At 39.2% G+C, this 23,081-nt stretch overlaps 1 protein-coding gene across 2 annotated transcripts in view; it reads right to left on the minus strand.

The window, feature by feature from the left end:
- Positions 1-23,081, minus strand: part of LOC141791138 (nuclear receptor subfamily 5 group A member 2-like) — a 33,862-nt gene that overhangs the window by 7,119 nt on the left and 3,662 nt on the right. For both annotated transcript variants that reach the window (XM_074671391.1, XM_074671390.1), the window contains exons 4-5: positions 22,394-23,049; positions 2,722-2,841 (exon numbers count right to left, since the gene is read on the minus strand). In XM_074671391.1, coding sequence (XP_074527492.1) covers positions 2,722-2,841; positions 22,394-23,049 — 776 coding nt within the window. The remainder of the gene's footprint in view (positions 1-2,721; positions 2,842-22,393; positions 23,050-23,081) is intronic.

Consider the following 23,081-nt stretch of genomic DNA (forward strand, 5'->3'; position numbering starts at 1 on the left):
TAAACAAACGGTGCCAGCTGTAGTCTGAACACTGATCTGCCATCAGCCCTGAGACCAGAAGAAATAATAAATCAAAACTAACAAAGGATTAATTGAAAATAATCCTTCGAGTCCTCTTGCAGCCAGAGCTCAAGTCCAAGTCTAAGTCATCAGCACACAAGTCCGAGTCAAGTCACAAGACCTACATACACTTGAGTCCTACAACACTGTCTTGAATAAGTATTTAAGAGAAGTGAGATCTTGATGTAGAGTCCTTGTAAATAATTACCACTTAAAGGGCCATAATCATTAGAACACCTGATGAATCTGAAGGTCAAAAAAGACCCTTTTTGTCTTTAAATCCTGAAACATGCAGATGTTTGCTCTGAGCTCAAGAAATATTACATGAAGCGAGTCCTTCTGTTTTTATCTACTTTAACTAAAATATCTGGTTTATCCACATTTTAAAGCAGTTGCAACAGCTCATGCCTCTGACACAGTGTCAGTATATTTCCTGGAAGCTTCAACACTAATGTTATCCCACGTTGTCGACCGCAACCCAAGACAAAGACCTTTGACTGTTCAACAGATCTGTCCAGTTTGTTATACATCTCAACTAAATCTGCTGGATGGGGTTGAGGTCTGGACTTGAGGGGTCCAGTCCATCATTTTCAATGTTCTTGCTTATAAGAAAAATGACCCATACCTCCTTATAAAGGCTCTAATCACTGGTACATAGAGCATTATGTCATCATGAAGTCTTTTTACACGTTTGATTAATTTAATGGATATTTTAATGGCCAATTCTACTTACACAACTGAAACCTTAGACCAGCTGGAACAGTTAGACATTTATACAGTATCTCCAAGGCTGGATGTGTCATGTGCCCTTTGAGTCAGGATCCAATGTGTAGGTTATTTCAGACAGTGTCATCATTATAAAGCCAGCGACGTGCATGTTTTGGGATATTTATTATTTTTATTTATTTATTTAATTTTCATTATTTTGACATGTCACTTTGTTACATTGCCACTGGCAGACAAACATTTTAGTTATTATAATTTGTGTATTTTTTCTTTAACCATTGTTGTTCATTTTTGTTTTTTATTTCATGTTTCTGCTCCAAGACCTGAGATATCAAGGATTTAGAGAACTCTGACAACTATTTTTTTCTCCTGAAAATAGTCAGGTTTGAAGAGATTGTGTACAATTTAGCGCGTGGACAGGGCGTGACCGGTGCACTTTGCAAGTTTCCTGCAGTTCCAAGAGAAGCGCAGTTAAGGCGCAGAGGTGCACGTCCACGCCTCCCTCCCCGCAAATGGCAGAGAGGGAGGAGAAAAGCCGTGAGTGGGTTTAACACAGCCGAGTGCTGTTTTCACCAATCATATGAGCGCCTCTCCTCGCCTTTAAATGCCATGCGGCCGAGGCGCAACGTCTGATTGGTCTGAGTGATCCCCAGCACCACAGAAACATTGGTGGTAGCGGAGACGGTCAGCCCCGCTGTCCCTGCAGCAGGAGAATGGACAGCGGGGCTCATCGGAGGACACGAAGTGCGTCACCTTGTGGGCCAGCTCCCGGGACAGATGTAATCTGTTCCTTTGTCATTAATAGGAGTACAAAATGAAGAGACAGTTACACAGCTGGCTTATCCATTCAGAATACTTTTGATCCACCTGCACTCCTGGTTTGTCATTGCCAAATAGCAGAACCTTTGGAGATATACTGTATACTCTCCTGTTGTTTCTGCCTCATCCTCCTTACAACTTCCCATTATGACAAACAGCTTTAATCTGACATCAGATGTGACGGGACATTAATATAGATATAAATGTATATGCTGGTTCAGACAGTTATATTAAGTAATGAATGCTGTGATTGTTTATTGCATTAAGATGTGCCTGACACTCTGGAAACCTCCACTTTGCGCCGAGAATAGACCAGGTTGGAGCTGGCGAGCTCTCAGCGCACTTTGTGCGCTGTTTTTGGCACAAAATTGTCACTGCGCCAACATGAATCTGCCGACACCTGCCCCTGGTGCGCCGTCAACTTTCCTGGCGCACTGTCACACCCATCTCTGCGCAGACGGCCTATCACATTGTCAAATTGGCTGCGCACAGCAGTGCGCCGCACAAAATTAGCACTGCGCAGGGTGCGCCAGGCTTGCACCCCCTGCTATGCGCCACAAAATCAGAGCCCTATCAGGTGATAATTTTGTAGGTTGTAATGACATGAAGTAATAACATGAAAAACATCTTTATGTATCAAAAAAAACAACCTTTTTTTCATTAAAAAGGGATACAAACCTTTTTTTCACCCAAGTCTAGCAGCAATAAGCTCCCATCCAAATACAGACAAAACTTTGACATTAAGCTCAGATGCCAAATAAAGCCATTAAGGGTGACAACTTCAGGATTCAAGTCAAATATTACCTATGAGGTAATAATTTCTAGAGTAAAGTTGTAAAAACTGAACCATGCCCTTGAGGAAACAGTCAGTGCAAAGCCCTTTCTGTCCCTGGTTTACCCTCTGTGTGCTTCCTTTGCTAACACGACGCTTCAGTTTCTTGTTGCTGCGCCAAAACTGGAGCTAAAAGCAGAAACACAGCCACCTCCAACCACAGTCCCTCATTCAGTCAGCTGTTGAGTTGCTGACTTCAAAGACTCGGTGAGGAAACCTCATTAAAGCACACTCTGACTGCAGCACACTAAGCAGGGGCTGATGGGAAGTGTGTGTGTGGTTACCTCCTGACCGGTCACCAGCAAGATACTCTCTTCCTGTCCGTGCTGCACTTGTCTGAAAATGTGATCCAGGACCAGGAGTTCAGACCAGCAGTTATGGAGCAGCTTCATTTGATCTCCCACCTTCAGGAAGCACACACACAGAAAGAGACAGAGACAGGGAGGAGAGGGGGGAGAAAACACCTTTAGTGGCTGGATGCCCTTTTGTTATTCAATATTCTCATACAAGTCTTTAAAAACACTGTATTCACTATGTAAGAACAAAAAAAAAACTACTCAACAATAAACTCTTGCTTGTGGTGCTCACTAGTCATCTGCAGATCTACTAAATTATGAACTAACTCATTTTTAACAACATTAACACCACAGGCTGCTCAGCTTTGCTTTGCTGAAAGACCTCATAACATTTTCCCTTAAAGGTTGTTTTTTTAAGAGGTGTCACTGGTTTGTTTCTGAGCGTTACGAGGAACAAACGCTGAAGTTTAGAAATACTGACCACCTCCACTGCTCTTATCCATCAACCAGCAGCACCCCTTTATGCACTGAATCATTCACAATGTAAGTTTTCCATCGAAACGCATTTGCCATCAATAAGTTAGATTTGATTTGAATAAAAGCTTTTTTTTTCTTTTTCTTTTTTTCTTTTTTTATTTAATGCATTGGGACATAATTCCTATACTAAAAAAACCAAACGAGCCCATTTTTCTAACCCCACTAGCAGATCTAAAAATATCTCTAGAAAAAAAAAAAATCTTCACAAGAAATTCAGTAATTATTTAAATGATATTTAATTTAAGTTAATTTAATTTAATTTATTTCTTTTATTTTGAAAAAAAAAACATTCTTATATTATATTATTCTTATATTTGGGAGAAGGCCTATTTTTTGTGAGTTTTTTATTTTTTATTTTTTATTTTTTTAACCCAAAAATAAGACGTAAGCACTCCCTTTGATTCTAGTTTGTGCAGTGTGGAGTTAATTTCCTTCTGCTGTTTAAATTAAAGTGGCACACATAAAAAAGAAGATAAGAAAGAAAGAAAGAAAGAAAGAAAGAAAGAAAGAAAGAAAGAAAGAAAGAAAGAAAGAAAGAAAGAAAGAAAGAAAGAAAGAAAACACAACAGTGACTAAAGAAGTTTGGCACAGAGACTAAAACCAGGTTATTAAATGGCCTTTCATGGTGTTTCTTGGTTTCTTGGACACAGCCTCAAATGGACACTCAAGGAACTGCATCTCTTTTTCTTCCCTGTTTTTCTTTTTTTTTTTTTTTAGTATATCATCAAAGGTCACGGCTTAAATTTCCTGAGACAGAGGAGGTTTTTCTGTCTTTGAATAGCCAACAGTCAAAAAGCATCATTCACTGTCACACACAAAGCTGCACATCCTCACATCCAGGGACCTGTTGCCAGCAAATGTTGAACCAAGAGTTTGAAAGAGTGTCAGAGATAAACAACAAAATACCTTACTTCATCATATTTTCTTCTTAGAATGATACAGGTACCATGTTTGAGAGCCAGGTCTGGGAAAACCAGTCTGAAAAATTAGGAGAGGTATTGTTTGTTTGTGGTGTTGTTAAATTGTTTGTTTGCAGCTGTCCTGGAGCTACATCTGCTCTGCCTCTTGTTTACGAGCATCGTCTTCAACCTCATCAACCTGTTCACCTCTTCATTCACCTCTCCTGGCTGCATCTGCTCTGCTCTGCTCTGGGGGATGGGTGTATGTGTGTGTGTGTTCATCTTAACCCCCCCTCCTACAATATTGTCTGTGAAGTGAAGGACACAGCAGTCAGTAATTCTGCAGCCGCAGCTGCTAATAGGCCCAGACACACATTCGTCTGACACAGAGCTGACAGAATTACTGTCCAGCTGAATGAAACTATATATCAGAAGCAGAGAGGGTCCAATCTTGTTGGCCACACACTCATCTGGACTGGAGCAGAGTGGGGGTGGTGGTGTGGGCGTGTGGTGATAAAGGAGGGGGTTAAGGAAGCAAGAGGTCTCGGCGACCTCCTGTGCTTCCTCTCCAAGAGGAGTTGGACACTCAGCCAAAGAATCTCTCTGAAAAACGCTTAAAGGAGCAGAGGGTGGGGAGAGGAGCTTTATTTAATCTCCACCATAATGTTTCTGTCCATGTTACAGCGTGGAGCTGCATGGGCCCAGCTCATACATCAGGTTATATACCTGTCAGGTGTCATGTTGTCCCATTGAGAGCCATATTTTACCTCACAGCCATGGAGGAACAGTATTAGAAAATAAAACCTGTGCATGAGTCTGGCTCAGAGATGAACTGTACGACTGGAGACAACGCTGCCAAACAGACAGCAGAGGAAGAAACAGATGTTATTTATAATTTCCTCTTCTGGAGTTGTTGAATGAGAGAACAAATGTGATAAATCAGAGCAGAGAGAGAAGACAGCCCTGAGGAGTTCTGCTCCAGATTACATCTGAGTTTTTCCCATCATCCTTTTCTTCATTCTGCCTTTTCCCTGACCACTAGGAAAAAGATGCTGCAACAAAACCTGGACTAACAGACTGAAGAAAAGCCTCTTAGCCTCCATCAACCCTCCTCCCCTCAGAGCACACACACTCACACACAAACACAGGTTAAGAAAACAGCTAAGACCCAGACATATTTCACATCTCCTGTACCACTGCTGCAAAACAGACCCATCATTATCTTTTTTCTAATTCACTTGTTTCTAAATCTTTTGTGTTTAGTGTGCAGTCAGCAATCACATGATCTGCCTGAGTGGCTGCGTGTTGCAGCAGCTCTTTCTTTGTTCTTTTTTCCCCTTCTTTTTCTAATATTTTCAGTTATCTTTGTATTTGGAGCCTGCCATTACTTTTTACAGCTCATTTCTTGTCCTTTGACACCAAAATAGTTGTTTTTGCCATGGTGTTTTTACTCTTTTATTCCTTGGTGTGTCTAAATATCTTACATGTAACCATGGTTGCATTGTTTACATGCAAGACTTCACCTGGTAGCAGCCTGTAGCATGTCCGTGCTAAATGGTGCTGAGACCAATGTTCCCTGTGAGCTGAGGAAAAGGTGGTAAGGAAGATGTGCTGATGCTGTCGTGTGAGCTAAGAAGACACAACATTGACCTGTCATTATATCCATGGATACTGTGGGACATGGATCCATACGATGGACAAGCTAGCTGCAAGCAATTACTAGCAGAGTAGCATCATGCTAGTCACAGACATGGCTAATGGAGTTAACACCGACACCAGCAATACATTTAGAAGGATTTTACCTGCTGTACTGCACTATTTACCAATAAAATGCAAATCACACCCTCCTAGCCCTCCCCCCTACACCCTCCCCTCAATTAAAAGAGTACAACTGAAGTTAAAACAACAAAAAAAGACGTTGAAAAAAAGAAAAAAAAACATTGAAAAAAAGACTGTGATTTATAAAACAGTGACTTCAGAATAAATCATACGATTTTTATCCAAAAACATCAGAATGCAGAAATTCATAAAAATGGAACAATTAATAAAATTAGATATTTGTGTATTTACTAATGCCATCACCTGTCTTAATACCATTGTAGTGGTGGCTGGCGATCATGATGCCAAAGGCAATTTTCAACTGTGTTTTAAACCAATGGGCAATAAAGTCATCTATTCTGTTCTATTCTATTCTGTTCTATTCTATTCTATTCTATTCTATTCTATTCTATTCTATTTTATTCTATTCTATTCTATTATAATTTTTAATAACACATATTTTAGATTTCTCTGCTTAAGTTAAAGTTATCATTCAATAATTAAATGAAATACAAAGCACACTGAATGCAACTTCACTCCCTATAGTTATACTTTACTAGCTCTTCCTTTTTCCTTTTTATTTTTTATTTTTGTGCCGTGCTGAACATAAGCCGGACAGAAACAGGGAGTGAAACTGGGTGACGTCACTCATCAGTTTCTGAATGGTGGTTCTGAAACCCAGCGTGGCAGAGGTCAGAGTGGAAATGCTGACTAGAGACAGGGCCAGGGTGGCTTTTGGAGAGAGGAGGAGATTGACTTTATAAATCCTGAGAGGAAATCCATTTTTTTTTAGTTCTGGTGTTGAAGCATGCCTCCCATACAGATGAAATACACACATGCACAAACAGGATATGTGGACATGCACTGATGAAACGAGCAGCTCAGACAAAAACTTAACTGTACGAATTTCCTTTTTATTCCTCATGTTTCTGTGTCTATAATTCTACAAATTTCTCAGTCTTCATCAAATCAGAATGGGAGCACAATAAAACAAAAGCACCGCCACAAACAAAAACGTGAATACTGATAAAGATGATGCCCCCCACTCTGAAGTGTGTTCTGAAGAAGGCAGTAAATATCCTCACTTTAATGAGGAGGCCTTGCTTTGGACAGTTTAGGAACAGCAGCTTCTTCTTAACCATTTTAACAGTCGGTTGTTTGGTTAGTTTATTGAAGGAGCTGTTTTCTGTTCAGTCCCCTGTGGCCCATGGGTCTCTCACAAGTGGATGACAAATGAGTGAGTGTGTTGTACGCAAAGGGGGTTGGTGTTATATTTGATATATATATTGACACTTAACAAAATACATTTGTTGCTCTTGGAAGTTAAAAGCTTTGGATTTGTCTTCCACCCAAAAGTACTTCAGACTCCAGCTTTCAAAGCAGAAACTCCTCAAGATATCATCTGATGTGAATACACACACAGACTCAAGCAATCGATAAATTGATATTTTCGCATGGTACTGAGCAACACACACTGGATAAAGATCCAAATGTAGTGACCTGAATAACATTCCCACGCCATCACCTAATTTGCATAATACATCATTTGCATGTAATTGTTGTGGATGCTGGAAGAGTTGGAGGAATAACATCGGGAGGGACAGAAAGCAGGTTAAAAACACTATAAATATGTTTAGACTAAAAATGACGATTCTCTCTCCAAATACCAACCTTCTCCTTTATTTGGTCTCAGGTCCAGCAAAAGTGATCCAAAAAAAAAAAAAACAATAAACACAATTTATTCAGAGGACTTGTCTGCCTGTGTGTGTTTTGGGTTGGGGAGGGCCCCCGGCACCTGCTGCTTGTTACGAGGTGGAGGGTGCTGGAAATCAATTCACACTTTCACATCAAAGTCCCCAAACTCTGGAATATTGATAGGTTTGTCACTAGTCCCTTTTTTGGAAAAAACAAAACAAAACCAGCGACTGTATAAAACATGGACATAGTCTCGCCGACGTCACCCGTCTGTTTTTGAAATAGTAAATGAAGCACATCAGCTAAAGCAGCCATATTGAAAGTGGCAAAGGCTTCGCGTACAGCTATAGGGCACCTGTCGGCCACGTGACCCTGAGGTGTGCCTCTGATTGGGCAAGCTCAGGATCTTAATATCCTCTGAACTGCTAAGCTAGAAAAAAATTCACCTCGCGTACAGTGTGTGCTGGTAGTGAAATCAGCGACTCAGACAGGAGACGTTTTTTGAACCAGGCTGTAAATAGGTTAATTTCTTCTTTGAAAACTGCTTTTTTTGGCTTGGTGTGTATGTGATTTCCGGTACTTCCGGAGCCAGCCTCAAGAGAACTCTGCAGAAACAGCAGATTTTAGCACTTCATCATTGTCTCATATTCTCAGACAAAACAAAAAATACAGGGAACTAAAGGGTCTGAAACATTGCTAAATGCAACAACAAAGTTGCCAAGTTGGCACTTAGTGCTACTACTACTCTGGTCTTGGCTGCTACTGCTACTTCTTCTTCTTCTGCTCCTGCAAACACGGAGACGAAAAAAAAAAAAAAAAAAAAAACAGGTGACAGGAGCATGCATGCATTCAGCAAAGATGGAGCAACAGCTTGCACTAATTTTCAAAACTGACCACTACTGCATTGTTTAATTCAATGTTTTGGTGTAGTTATTTGTGAGGTTCTGCAACGTGGTCCCCCACAAAAATGAAGGCTTTTAGGTATCGCTTTATATTAAGCATTAATAAGACCTTTGTAAGTACTTATAAGATGATTATTCACATTATTGTTTGTTTATAAGACTATATAACTGCTTAATAAGTGTTGAATAAAGTCATTGTAAGGGTTAGGCCTGAGGCCCCACAGGTTAGGTTTAGGCATGGGGCCCCAAATGTTTAGGTTTAGGGGAAGTGCTGGGGTAGGGCTCATGAGAGACAAAAGCAGAAGACAAAAAACAAAGAGGGTTAGGGTTAGGTTCCATTTAGCTTATAGATTAAGTTGTATTGTATCAACTATAACAATGACCTTATTAAACACTTATTAAGCAGTTATATAGTCTTATAAACAAATAATAATGTTAATAAGCATCTTATAAGTACTTAGAAAGGTCTTATTAATGCTTATTACAGGACCTTTATTTAAAGCGTTACCGGCTTTTATTCTGTAACGTCAGACTAAGTACCATGTACTGAACAGAAAAAAACAAGGCAACATTTTTCTGGTGTTTGGCACAAAACGTGTCACAATTTAAGTCCTTGCATGGAATTTGTTAAATGAACAAAAATTAAATAAATGTCAGTATCCAAAAACTTTGGATCTCTATTAAGTCTACTTCACTCAAAATACAATGATAGACATATGACGCCTGACCACCAAATGATTTAAGTACTTCAAATTCTACTCTACTCTACTCTACTCCCCTTTGACCCCTGTGATCATGAAGTTTCTTCTCTCCCAGCCAAAGAGGGAAACATATTTTTTCAGACTGTTTTTCCCGTCTGCCAGAATTTTAATCCCCCTCTCTGTTACACTTTTCAGCCTTCAGCCTCTCCTACAAACCTCCATATACTGTCCCTTGTTAGCAGAGATAATGCTTGTTTTTTTTCTCATAAATGCACTGTTTGAGTGACTCTAGGAAAAAAGTGTAATATTGTTGAGAAAAAAAGAACACATCAGTGCCAGAGGTTCATGTAGACATATCTTGATACAGGAGAAAAATGATGAAAGTCTGAAATGTACTCCAGCAATTTAAACATCTGTCCGGTTTTTCTATCTCGCAGCACAGAGCAGATATCTATAACATCTATTTTTGAGGAAAAACTCTTCAGATTTTTTTTTAATTGACTGCTCTGAGTGCCGTGCCTCCAGCAGCTGAACATTTGTGATGCTCATTGTGTGCACTCACAGGGAAACATCTTCCAAGTTCAACAGGTGAATGGAAGGTCAATCATAAGGCAGGACAAAGGCCGCCTCTGCTGAACCGCAGCAATCAATGGCTTCCATTCTGTTCACTATTTAACAACAATGTAGACGAGTGCAGCGCAGATCTGCAGAGGAGAGCCCACATTTCCCCGTTATCGGCTGCATGGAATGTAATTATCCAGACGGGGAAACGTCTCTGTCTCTGTGAGCCTTTCCTGGCAAAATATGCACGCTTTGTTCACGCTGTCCACGCCGGCCGTTCAGCCAGTGTTAAAACACTCTGATTTCAACAGAAATACATCAGAGGGTGCACAGTAAAGCTGCACCGCTGCTGTAATGAATGAAAAGAAATGACTATTCATCACATTATGCCTCCACAGTCTGCTTATTTCTTTCTCTCAGGGATTCATTAGATGGCAAAGGTCGCTAATACAAATTCAAAGGTCGCTTTATTTTGAAAGGGGAGTGAGAAATTCACCAGAGTTTTTACAGAGAGAAAAGAATCTACATGTGGATGGTCCATGTTTTGGGAGTTTGTTTTCAGGCATTTAAGGACGGTAAGTTTGCTCTCCTTTTATTTTTTAACTCATCAGATAAAAAATTCACATGCAAACCTTTCAGTCTACACATTTTAATGTTAACTGTTAATGCTCCAAAAACCTGTTCATTGGGTTGACTTGATTAATATTTCACCATTATAAGTTTGACATGGTCTCTTCACCAAAATATCTCTGCTGCCTTACATCTTATTTAAATACATATCCTCTGAATTTAAATTATGATTTTTGAGATTGAGGCTTTGGAAAAACATTCACCTGAAGGTTTTTTGAGGGAAAGGATGTCAATTCTTTACTGACACAGACTTAGAGGAGCTTTCTAGTATTTTAAACCAGGGTCTTAATTCTTTTATGAACATGTTTTATGCTCTGGATGAAAAATGAGGTTGAGAACTTTTGGAGTTGCCTCAACACAGGCTGAAACAGCTAAGACAAGAAGCTACTCAGAGAATTAAGTTTTAGCAAGTAGCCAAAACCTGCTTTAGAATATTATGCTATTATGCAGAAGTATTAAGAACTGCAGTTCAGGGGCGCAGATAGCCTAGTGGTCTAGGTAGGGCCCCATTTGGTTTGCTCTCGAGCAGGTGTCCTGGGTTTGAATCCAGCCTGTGGCCTGTTTCCCACATGTCACTCTCCACACTCACCCCCTTTCCTAATCTCTCTTTTTCTGTCTCATAAAAATGGATCAAAAGCCACAAAAAAGAAAAAAAAAACTGCAGTTCACAGAGTGTCCACATGAAGCTGGCTGCAGAAACACCAGAAACGTATACACACCATTACAGCAAAAATTAACATGTTCACAGCCTGCTTAAAAAAACAGCTCTTGTCTAAATAGCTCATTGCTCCATCAGCATTCACTGTAAGGGCAGTGAATTTGTCAATAACTCGTTATTTAAAAGTTATTAAACTTACAAGTTTTGCCCATATATGGGTATTGCTCACTTGGCTGATAGGTGAGCATCCTGTAGGTGTCCTTGGAGAAGCTTAAGGCCCACCACTTTACCACATCCTAACTCAAACAGAGCTAGGTCAAATCAAGCTTTACCAATATCGAATCCACTGGCTGTTGGCTTCAAAACTCTGTATCAGAAACACATGGGTGATGTCACAGAGATTGTGTACATACATTAAAAGTCAATACTCCGGGTCCAAATGGTTGCCAAGAAGCTAAGAAGAAGAGACCAGCTTGCCTGACATGTTTGATTCAGAATCGATTCTGAGCCAAGGTTTCCTTTGATACTTTTATTTTCCTGCATGGTGGCATCACAACAATTTGTGAAGTGGACAAGACTCTGTTTAGTGCGCATGCAGTCAGCAAAAAGTACGACTTCTTCCCCTCACCCTCCTTCCACCAGGAGGTTCAAACCTGTACTAGTGAATAACTTGTTAATCACCCAACACACCACGTGACCCAAACAATAAATAAAGTTCAGTCATACATATTTGTCACCTACTCAGGTGAGGATGGGTACCGAATTAGGTACTTTTATAGGTACGTACCAAATTCCATCTGTAGTACCCACATTTACCTAAAATTAAACGGTACCATGTTTAGGTACCTGAACGCACCCTTGTGACTGTGAGGGAGTGGAAGAGTAGGCGATTTTCCATGCTGGATTTGAACACAGCATTGCAAGTTAATATATTGTTAAATTTAAAAATGTTGATTTTTTTTTTTATTGGAAAAAAAAATGTTATCAATACAAGCAAAAGTACTGGAAATTGTTACCGTTGAGTACTGATACTGATTGCAAGGTACCGGGCATTGGTACTGCATTGTCTCAAACGTGAAAGGTACCCACACCTACCTACATATATTTTACAGTCTATGTACACTTTTTTAAAGACTATTATGTCCTGTTTTTTTTCTGTCTTTCTTTCTTTTTTAATGCAAAAGTTGCATAACTTTCTCCTCAGTCACTGAACTTGAATTAAAAGTTATCCTACAAGGCAGGAAGCTCCTGCTTCACCTCTTCTGGGATATTTTATAAACACTTGCAATGAAATAAATAAAAAAAACACAAAGCAATGCAAAACACAAAACCAACATTTCAAGTTGTAGTAGTCAAGCAGCTGCTGTGTGTAAGATGATGTCTCTTTCTGTGAAAGACATCTGGTGGATGGAGAGGTTTAAAATGCACAGGAAAGGGTCTGTTTCTGGATGACTACTGTCTGAAATGCTGTTCAGCATTAATAACAACTTCACTGGACAAACTTTGATTTGCAGCTTATGTAGGAAAATAAAATCAGATTTTACATTTTCTTAATATCAAAAAGCACCTGTGCTTGTCTCCTGTATCAGTTTTTAAAAAACATTTAATCCACAGGCAGCACAAAGATTCTTTCTTCTTGTTACTCAGACAAGATACAACAAATCAGTTCAGCTCAACAATGTGCTCTTTCTTTTTTCCAGAAATGGAAGTTACAAGAGTAACAACAACCACAGAGAGACAAATCCTCCTGAATGTGCACAGAAACCACAGAAACATGGTTTCTTAAGCCGAGTTTCACTGCCTGAACACAAACTGCCAAGGTGAAAGAAAATGTGTCTTTATTTGTTTGTTTGCAATAGATTTTCTGTATAAGTCCAAGTTACATGGTTTAGAGATGTGTTTGCTTCATCTGCTGCATCTTAGAGAAAAAACAGTGATGACGAACTGTGTTATACCACTACATCTGTTACTGTGGCAGACTACTGAGCATCATTTAGTGTGTTTACTTATAATCTTAAAAATCCAAGCTTTACAATACATGAAATGACCAAAGCAAAAGGGTGAATTTAAAACTAAGCCACAGCTCAAATAAACACAACAACCAATCAATAACAAACAAACAAAACCAGACGACTGCTTAACAAAAACACTGAAATGACTGACTCTGTCTTTTTGCTCTTTTTTGAAATTCATTAATGATTGAGTCAAACTGTTATAAGGTGGGTGACCACACCCACATTAATATATTTATAGATTACTTTTTATACCCGTCATATTTTGGAGCTGTCCAAGAATAAGGACTTCTTGTATTAAAGAAGAGATGGAAGCAGACATCCCCTGGACCCTTTGGTCTTCCTCTTGGAAATCTGACACCTGCTCACGAAGGATCAGGGTTATGTTCTGCACATTTTGTTGATGTAAACTATCTCCATTACCTGAATGAAGCATAGGGTTCCCTTAGTTGACCAAAGGTTACAAAAGGTCAAACATGTTTACGTGATGGAACATAAAACCACCTAGCTACAGCTGACACTGTCTGGTTTTAAAGGAGACGGAGAACTAGGGGTGGGAGAAAAAAATGATGTATCGTATGTGAATTTTTGGTGAAAGATATTAAATTGTGATTTTTTTGTTTAAAATCTTTTCTTTTTTTTCTTTCTTTTTTTCAAATTGAGTCTTTCATTTTAGTCTTCGTTTATAAGCTAGGTTGAAAAAACATTAAAATGTCGGATCCCCTGAATAAATCTTAAAAACTGACTCTCATGTGATGTTTAATTTTGAGGAAAATATGGCTCCATGGTCCATTACTAGTTCTGGTGTTCAACAAAACTGTTGTCTTTTACTAATAGCAGTAAAGTTAAAAAAAAAAAAAAAAAAAGTTTTGGTTGTGGACGCCCTGTGATAGAGCCCCATACATTCCAAAATCCCTCTCAGCGTCTTCATAATATCATCAACAGAGCTCAATAACAGCAGGATCTCATCATGTCTGAACCCAAACAGGAAGTAGAATTTCATCACATCATCAAAGTGAGCCTTATTCCACAATTTAACCATCCACTTTTCAAGTTTCAAAGATAAATTTGACAATAACAGCAATCACGTTGATGTTACATTGATGATTTACCACATATATCAAGATTTAAAAAGCGTCCTCGTGTTTTCAGTCTGTCTCTTCAAACCTTGAACTGTTTTCAGAGAAAGAAAAGGAATGCAAATATGCAGTTTATGTCACTCACTTTCTTCAATTTCTTTGTCTTTTCACCCACCAGTATAACAAAATCTGCAGATATCCACCTGCTTGGATCTATCTGAGAGAAACTATTTTAGTGTAACTTAATAATAAAAACGGTTTGGAATTATTAACAAGTCTGGACATGAACACAGGTTGTGTCTGAAATAACCCACTCATTCCCTATTTATTCACTAAATGGTGAATTAGATGTAGTGGACTATATAACCCACTCACTAAGAAAAATGAAAACAACATTTCAGACACTGCTTGCTCACTCGCCAGCCACTAATCAATGTCATTGATTTCAGTGATAACTAATGTAATGCTTAGTGTATTTTTCCCAATAATCATATATAATAAATAAATTAACTGCATGTTATCTTAATAAATACCAACCACATATTTGTTCAACAAAGTTGTGTTGGAGAATAACAAGGTCCAGTGAATGCATCACCAGCTATGGCTGTTCAGCGCCAAGTGGCAACATCCAGTTTAAAAAAAATGAAGCCTGTGTGGCAGTGCTAAAAGCTGCTGTGCATCGAGAATCTGATGAGGCTGGCTGCAGAAAGACCGAAAGTCATGTACACATGTACACTAAGAAAGCTCAAAGCTGGTGTTTGATCCAGTGTGGCTGCGTTTGCAGATTGGCTTCATTTCAGGTATCAGGAACAGACCAGGGATGTGGAGGAGACTACGTTCATGTTTTATACAGTCTATGTTCAGCAGCCAATGTTGTGGGAAACACTCATCTGAGAGTTAAACAGAGCTCAGTGTTATTCTTTGGTTACATCCAATTGTAACTGGTTTTGAGTGGTTCAATAAGTGGTTGAAACCTGGTCCAGGTCTCAGGGTCTCTTTTGTAGGTGTTACAATATATCAGAATGATTCTATAATTAGGGCTACATTTCATGTTCATAAGATATACTTATCAATTTTATTGAGTATTAATTTCAAGCAATGACCAATTTGACAGTGGGTGATTTGGCTGATATTCCACCTTGATTTAACACAGAAAGTTAACAGGTTCCATCATTTATTCGACTAAGAATGCAAATCATGTTGGAATTTGCAGTGTTTGTGCTGTCTGATTTCTTAAATAACAAGTTTGGTCTTCAAAATGAACACTATAATACATGTATGTGAATATTATTTTCAGTATTATTTGTTCAAAATAATCAAAAATGACAATACTGGTTTATAAACTATTTTAATAATCTATATGGATAAAATAATTTGTTTTGTGTGCGTCTGAGAAATCAGTGTCAACCATGTTACCTATTGGAAAAAAAAACAATAAATCAGCAATGGTTTGCTCCAAAGTTACATGACTTAAATCAATTGAGGTCCCACCCTTTTTGGTGGGACCCATGAAGAAAGTGTGGCATGTTTCAGCTCCTCCTCATCAATACTTAATTAGAATGATTGTCTGTACATGGGGCGCTTTAACTGTTTGTCAACTGTGTTGCCAACATTTTCTGCTGTTCCCACTATAAACATTAAAAAAACAAACTTTGAAGAAAATGCACAGAAATATGAGGTGATGGAGGTCAGGTAGTGCCATGTTGAAGGTCTGCAGTTAGAACAAGGACCAAAAACGGAGGAAATGTCAACCGTGTTACATGTGATTTTTGTGCCACAAGTCTTTTAAATTTAGTCTAAATTGTGACATTAATAATGAGGGACATTTCTAGAGGGCATAGTCTGACATAGTCTGACATAGAAATGTTAAATAACTCTAATTTCAGCATAATATGGATTTATGTTGAAAAAATAGTCGCAACTTTTGTCCATAGCACGGTTGACAAAATTGTGCTCAAATAATTTTTTCTTTTATTTCAGTCACTTGAATATTTAAAATTTCGTAAGAGCCTAAGCTTTCCTAATGATGGATTTAGTACATTCCAGGTGTATCAATTGCAATCAAACAGTATATACATTAAAAAAAAGAACATAGTCTTCTCACTTTTTTGTAAACCTGAAATGTTCCTCTAATTATAGAATCACTCATCAGCTAATGTGAAAGTATAGCATGTAATGTTGTTTCATGTTATCAGTAATCATGTTATCAGTCATTTCTTCCGTTTGAACCACAATGCATGATGATATTTATACAATGCATTATGCACAGTGAACATTGCTCATACACTACTTTTAAAATGCGTTGTGGGATACGAACGGGCTTTACCGGATGTGACCACACTCACTCAGAATTCGGACAGCACCATAAAGTGGCGTATCTACTAAATCATTGTTTCCTTTGGGTATTTGCAGTGGTTTGCTGTTGAAACAGTGTTTTTCTGAATTTTGTAAACAGACAGGAGGGAACATGGACAAAGTCTCTGGGACGTCACCCATCTGATCCGTCCACGGGGGTCTGTGCGGCCTCGCACAAATGAATGACATAATTTTCACACCTATGCCTCCTTGCACAGTCCTTTTCACGTTGGACACCCTCAACAATTTCTAACCTGCTGGACAGAGATGCATGGACAAGATGGCGGAAGAACGGGATCTCCTAGTGGTCAAAGTGCAGAAATACAGGCATCTGTATGATCATATCACATCAGATCGCCGTAATAATCAAGTGGTAAATAATGTATGGCGTGAAACATCGGCATCTCAGCAGAGAAGAGGAATGGGTTAAAAGAACCTGAAAAATCTCTGGGGCAGATATGTAAATGTGTTGTAAACAAAAGCCAACTTCTTTGACTCTTGGTTGGTACTCTGGTAGATATATATCTGTGATACACCGCCCCGTGCAGTTTGGGAATGGACACCAAAGGACGTGGCGCGGGGTGTAAAAAAGCATAAAAGCTTCACACGTTCTTGCTCGCTGATCTTGTGCGTCGTATTTTCACACATGACGTTCACCCAGAAAGCATGACACAGCCTTAACGAAGTTGAGCGTTGGAGGGGGCCATATTGGATATGATGCAGGCTTTGAGTTTCCCTTTTAACAGCCATAGGTAGGCCTGTCACGATAATCAATAAATCGATTAACCGATCGATAAATAAAAACGTCCTTGGTAAGTTTGCCAGCCTCGATAAACTGACACGTGCATGCATATTTGTTTTCCTCCTATGAGCAAAGAGGCTGAATGAGAAGATGGCTCACTACGTCTATCTTTCCTAACATCAGGGTGCATAGGTTCTATAACGGATTTAGCGGATTTATAGCGGACTGAGCATCTGTCAAAAATGCAATCTTTGGGGTGAAGACGGGGCTGCTCTTGCATACACACGGAGAGAGCTGAAGCAACGTCCTGAGGGGTAAGGAGGAAACACACGCTAATATGAGTGATGGCACGAAAGATACGGTTCTTAAGCCGCTTGCCACAGTCCCAGTGTGGGAATATTTTTTTTTTATCAGAATGAACAAAGTGTGAGCTCATTAACACCAATGAGCTGATATGTAGCATTTGTTTGAAAATAGTGGCGACGAAGAAGAAGAAGGGGAGGTGCAGCAGAGCCTTGTTCTTTGACAATCCGCTCTTACTGAGGCTTTTGGTCGGCAAAGTAAAAAGAAATAAAAGCACCAAATGGTGGGAGCTCAAAGACAGCTACATTGCCAAAGAAATGCAGCCCTTCAATACGGTTGAAAGCCAGAAATGTTCAAAATGTTTGACAGACAGTACGGATTGACTGGGAAAAAGTACATGTTACAAACAATTCAGGAACTGTATAAACTCCCTTTTATTTAGGCTATAGTTTTTATTGTTTTTTTTGTTTGTTTGTTTGTTTTTTTTTGGAGTTTCGTTTTTTCTTCAGAGACAGGGTCTATGTTTTATTGTTTTTGATTAGTATTTATTATTTTCATTGACATGTATTTTTTTCTAAAAGAGAGTCCATTTCATTTTCATTGTATTTTTTTCTCTTTCTTGTTTATTAAATTTATTATATTTTTTGTTTAATTTATTTTATTTAAAAGATCCTGACCTTTTAATTACAGTTAAATACTCTTAAGAAATTAAAGTTTCTTGTTTTTGATATGGTGTACTCACTTTATTATCCCATTTATCATAATTACATCAATGAAAAAATGGAAAAAATAATCAAAATGATATTGACAATAATATCGTTTATCGGCAATAATATTTGGGAAAATTATGGTCGAGCAAAATTTGTTATCGTGACAGGCCTAGCCATAGGGCACCTTTCAGTCTGGTGACCAGAGCTGTGCCTCTGATTGGACCAACTCATCATCTTTATATCCTCTGAACTGCTGAGTTAACCCCCCACCCAGCTGTACAGTGTGTGTCGTCTGTAAAATTAAGGATTGAGACCCAAGCTGTTTCTGAACCAGGCTTTGAATCTGTTTTTAACGCTGGAAAGTCTGTGTACATTTACGGTCTTTCTGCTGCTAGCCTAAAGCCGCTAGTAGTAATTCCACACAGGCTTCAGTTTTCTAATCTAGATGTTGTTCAGTCATTGTACACATTCCACAATCTAAACAGAAAAGCTTGATTCAAACATGTAAGGTAGAAAACAAAACGAATCAATCTATGGCAGGAATTTATCCTGCAGCTGGACTGTTATCAAAGAAAAAACCTGATTAAGACAATAACACGAGGCAGGAGTCTTTAATTTTTTTTTTTTTTAAACTAATCTCTCAGATTGATTTTCAAGCGTTTTCAGTTTAATTTGAAAGAAAAGCCCTTTCTTGTGATTCCATTCCTGCAAACCTGATGACAAACTGACTGTGGACATCAAACCGTGCACGGCTGCGGTGACTACATGTCCAAGCCTGGGATTAATTTTTTAAAGTGAGTGATTTTCAGCAGGAAAAGGAGCGACGCTGTGCTGAATGCATCAGAGTTAATAAAGTGAATCTGATCAAAAGACGGGAGGGATCCTCACCATATTTCACCAAGGTCACAATGGGCCTTTTGTTGCAGTTAAACTGTTTAATTGGTTGATTCAGTCTGGCCATGGCTTGTTGACAGATGTTTATTTGTCCCTGCAGGATGATTTTAACATGACTCACTGCGGTAGGTAATACTTTCATTGTTGTGTAACCTCCTGATTCATCAGAGGAGAGTTCAATTCGTACGTTTCCATGAGGATCTCCGTGTGTGTGAGATCAGGCTTATAATAAACAGGAGCAGCAGCAGCATTGATTTTTCCACCAACGGACCTCGGTTTGACTAAATCATCCGGACTGTTACACGCTGCAATCCACAAAGACAAGCACGGGGCTGAGGATGATGGAGTGAGACAGTGATAAATGTGTCAGCTCATTATCCCCAGAGGTGTGTGTGTGTGTGCATGTGTACATGTGTGTGTAGTGTGATCAGCTACTGTTCACCACCGAGGAAAAACAGCGGCTGAGTGTATTTCACGTCTTTGCTAAAACCCAGCAGACTCAACCTCTTTGCAATACGTTTTCCTATTCATTTCTGGGCTTTTCTTCCCTTTTTTATCACTGATTTTTCTGGATTCAGTCAATTAAGAGGCAGATCCCATAAATTTGAGGAAAATAAAAACATTTCCCATTGTCTTATTTTAATAAAAATGAACTGATAGAAATCAGAGAAATGTGGTTATCACATTTTAGGATTAGCTGTTAATGAAATAAATGATTTAAAACCGTTTTGAGTTTTATAATAAGTGGATTTACCATGGCACCATGATGAACAGACAGTCGGGGAAAAGGCTCAGACTCTGACAGAACAAACTGTAGTCATATCAACGCCCAGAGAGAAAACATAAAAACCGTTAAGTACTACAGAGAAGTCTAAAAAACTGGAGATGGCGCATGAAGTGGATACAGCAATGTTTAAAGAGGGGCTATTCTGCTTCTCCATATTGTAAACATGGACATAAAGTAACAATGCTGGATGTTCAGACTAAACGTGTGCTGACTTTTAAACCTCTGCATCTTCATACATTGTAAAAATCCCTGAAACTGTCTGTAAACTGATCAAAAAATGGCTAAAAAGAAAGCTAAAAGTAGCACCAGATCTTCATGAGACTTGCTAAAAAATAATGAGGTCATCATTTATAAGGATCTCCTAACAGGTGGGCCCCAAACACCAAGGTCTGCCCATAGCTTTGCCCCCAAAAAGGCCTTGCGAGGGCTGGCCAATCAAAGAGAGGGGGTCCATGGAGTGGGGTGCTTTAAAGTGACAGTACCTGAAATGGTAATAAAGGTTTTCTGAAACACCAGGAATTATTTTTTTTTTTACTGTTAATAATATAAAGCTTCTATGGGGACCAGAGGGTTGGGAAAAATAAATAAATAAATAAACAAAAACAACACCCCTTTTTTAAGGCGACCATATGAGAATAAATCTGTAAAACAGCAGATGACAGGCACCTGAACATTTCTGAATGACAGTTGTTTCCATTGAAATGCCAAAACCTTAAACACCCTGCTTGTTTTGGCAAAATAAACAAAGGTACAAGCTACGCTGTGTTATCAGTTAGCATTCACTAAAGAACTGTCAATGAAAACCGTCTGGACTCATCATTAGCCCGCTTTATGCAGTGTCAGATCACCTCTTAGTTTGGTAAGGAACATGGTGGACTTCTACAGATTATTAAACTACAGGTTAAAAGGTTTCAAATGTGTGTGACAGAATCTGTCTAATCCACAGTAAAGTCGACAGCTAATGAATAAAAAAGCCCCCTCTCTATCAGTTTACAACAAAGCCACAGCAGTGCTTCAGGATACTCTGATTATATTTTTTCTGATACAATTTGAAAATTACTTCACAAAGATCTTCACAAAAACATTTTTAAAAAGGACATTCATGTCTTCAGTCATGCTTTAAAATGCCTTTTCACACTGGTGTCTGATCTGTGTGTGTTGGTGTTTTTTGCTGTTATGGTTGTGATGCTGCAGTCAGTCCGCGCTAACTGAATTCTGGTCGTATGAGTCAAACTCATTAATGGTGAATGTGTTCATTTATTTCACAGTGAAGAGCCTCTGAGCCTTTAATCAGCATTAATAGAGACATAGACCAACTCAGCTCATCTATGAAAAAAAAAAAGAAATTCTCTTCAGTTCATGCAAAGCGGATGTTGTGTTAGTATGCTATTTTTATTAACTCTATTAAAACACACTGAGAGAAATCACAAATTAAAAAACAAACAGGATGAAAAGAAGAACAGGATGATGAGTATCTTCCCGCTCATAATCTGTTTACTGTCTTGTTTTTATTTGGATTTTCCTTCTTTTGACTCAATGTGTTTTGATTAAAAATAAAAAGAAGGTGTTGTGGTGTAGCTGGGTTTGATTTAGGGCTGCAGCTATCAAATATTATAGTACTCGAGTATTCTACTGAAAATCCCATCGATCAATCGAGTAATCGGATAAAATACATTTTTGTTTAAAGAGCAGTTGTTTTTCAAATAAAATTTTTCTCTATAAGAAATAGAATTTTCTGATACAGCATGTCAGTAAGAGCACTTGCTTTGGTAGCTCCAAAATTTGTAAAAACACTGTAACACATTTTTTGTGCCTTGTACATCTCATCAAACCCGTTTCGTAGAATGACCCATTAGTCTCCAAACTCCAGAAAAGAAGCTAGATTTGTTGCTAGTTGTTATTTTGTATAAGAGGTAGCTTGAGGGGTCTGAAAACTCTCTTAATATGGCCTCAGCTCTATTTGAAACACCTAACTAAAAGGATTCCTCTAGGTGGAGAAAATTACTCGAGTATTTTTTGTAATCAAGTACCTTGAATAATTTAAGGAATCATTTCAGCTCTAGTTTGATTTCAAGAAGAGCTGGTTCACTAATGTTTGGAGTGTTATGGCAGGGGATGTTAAAACTAACCAGATGAAAATGGACAGAGGGAAGAAACAGACTCAAACAGATGATATTTAAAATGCTCAGTTTCTGCTTTGCCAACACAACTGAATTAAAATGTATTCTTATTTAGAAGCAGTTTTATTTCTCTGTGACAAAGATAAAATGTTGTCATTCTGCAAAAATGTGATGCACAACAGAGGTTTGTTTGTAACACTTGGACTCAGGTCTTTCAGGATGGTGTGATACAGAATCAAAAAAGGTTTTAGACTCACCCTGAGCTCCTTGAAGAAGATGCAGCTGCGGGCCCACTCCACTATGGAGAACAGGGTCTGGTCTGCCATGCGGCTCATGAGGCTGAAGGTGCTGGGCTTGTCCAGGCGGCCCCGGCCATTCTGCTCCTGCTGCAGGTGAGCCACAATCTTATTCTGCACCACCAGCTCATCTGGATCGCAGCGCAGCAGCTCCAGCACCAAGGGGGGCAGGTTGGGGGGCTGCGGCGAGGCAGAGGGGTACATGTCAGGGTACGGGTATCCTGTCAGGGACTCAGGAGAGCTGGTGTAGTCTGGGCACTCGGCTTTGATGGCCCTGCCGGGGAAGGCTGTGTACTGGTACTGAGTAGTGAGGGGCATGTGTGACTGCATGGTCATGCCCAGGGAGGGGGGGCCATAGAGGTTGGCCTCGTAGTCTGTGGGGGCAATGGAGCTCGGGGTGGATGGGAGCAGGCTTTTTGAGATGGTGGGCAGGCCGTGCAGGGTGCTGGTGAAGCTGTAGTCGGTCTGCAGAGGAGAGGTCGGTGGAGGAGCCGTGTTCTCCAGCTTGAAGCCGTTGGATCGTATCAAAGCCTTCTTCTGCTGCTTCAAGGCCCTGTCTCTCTTGTACATGGGGCCAAATTTATTCCTCCCCCCACGCATGCGGTCTGCACGCACGGCTGTCACAGAAAAGAGAAGAAATGAGCAAAGG

This window comes from Halichoeres trimaculatus, unplaced genomic scaffold (genome assembly GCF_033239565.1).
Source record: "Halichoeres trimaculatus isolate MK-OKI-2021-1 unplaced genomic scaffold, fHalTri1.1 fHalTri1_scaffold_5, whole genome shotgun sequence".
NCBI classification, from domain to species: domain Eukaryota; kingdom Metazoa; phylum Chordata; class Actinopteri; order Labriformes; family Labridae; genus Halichoeres; species Halichoeres trimaculatus.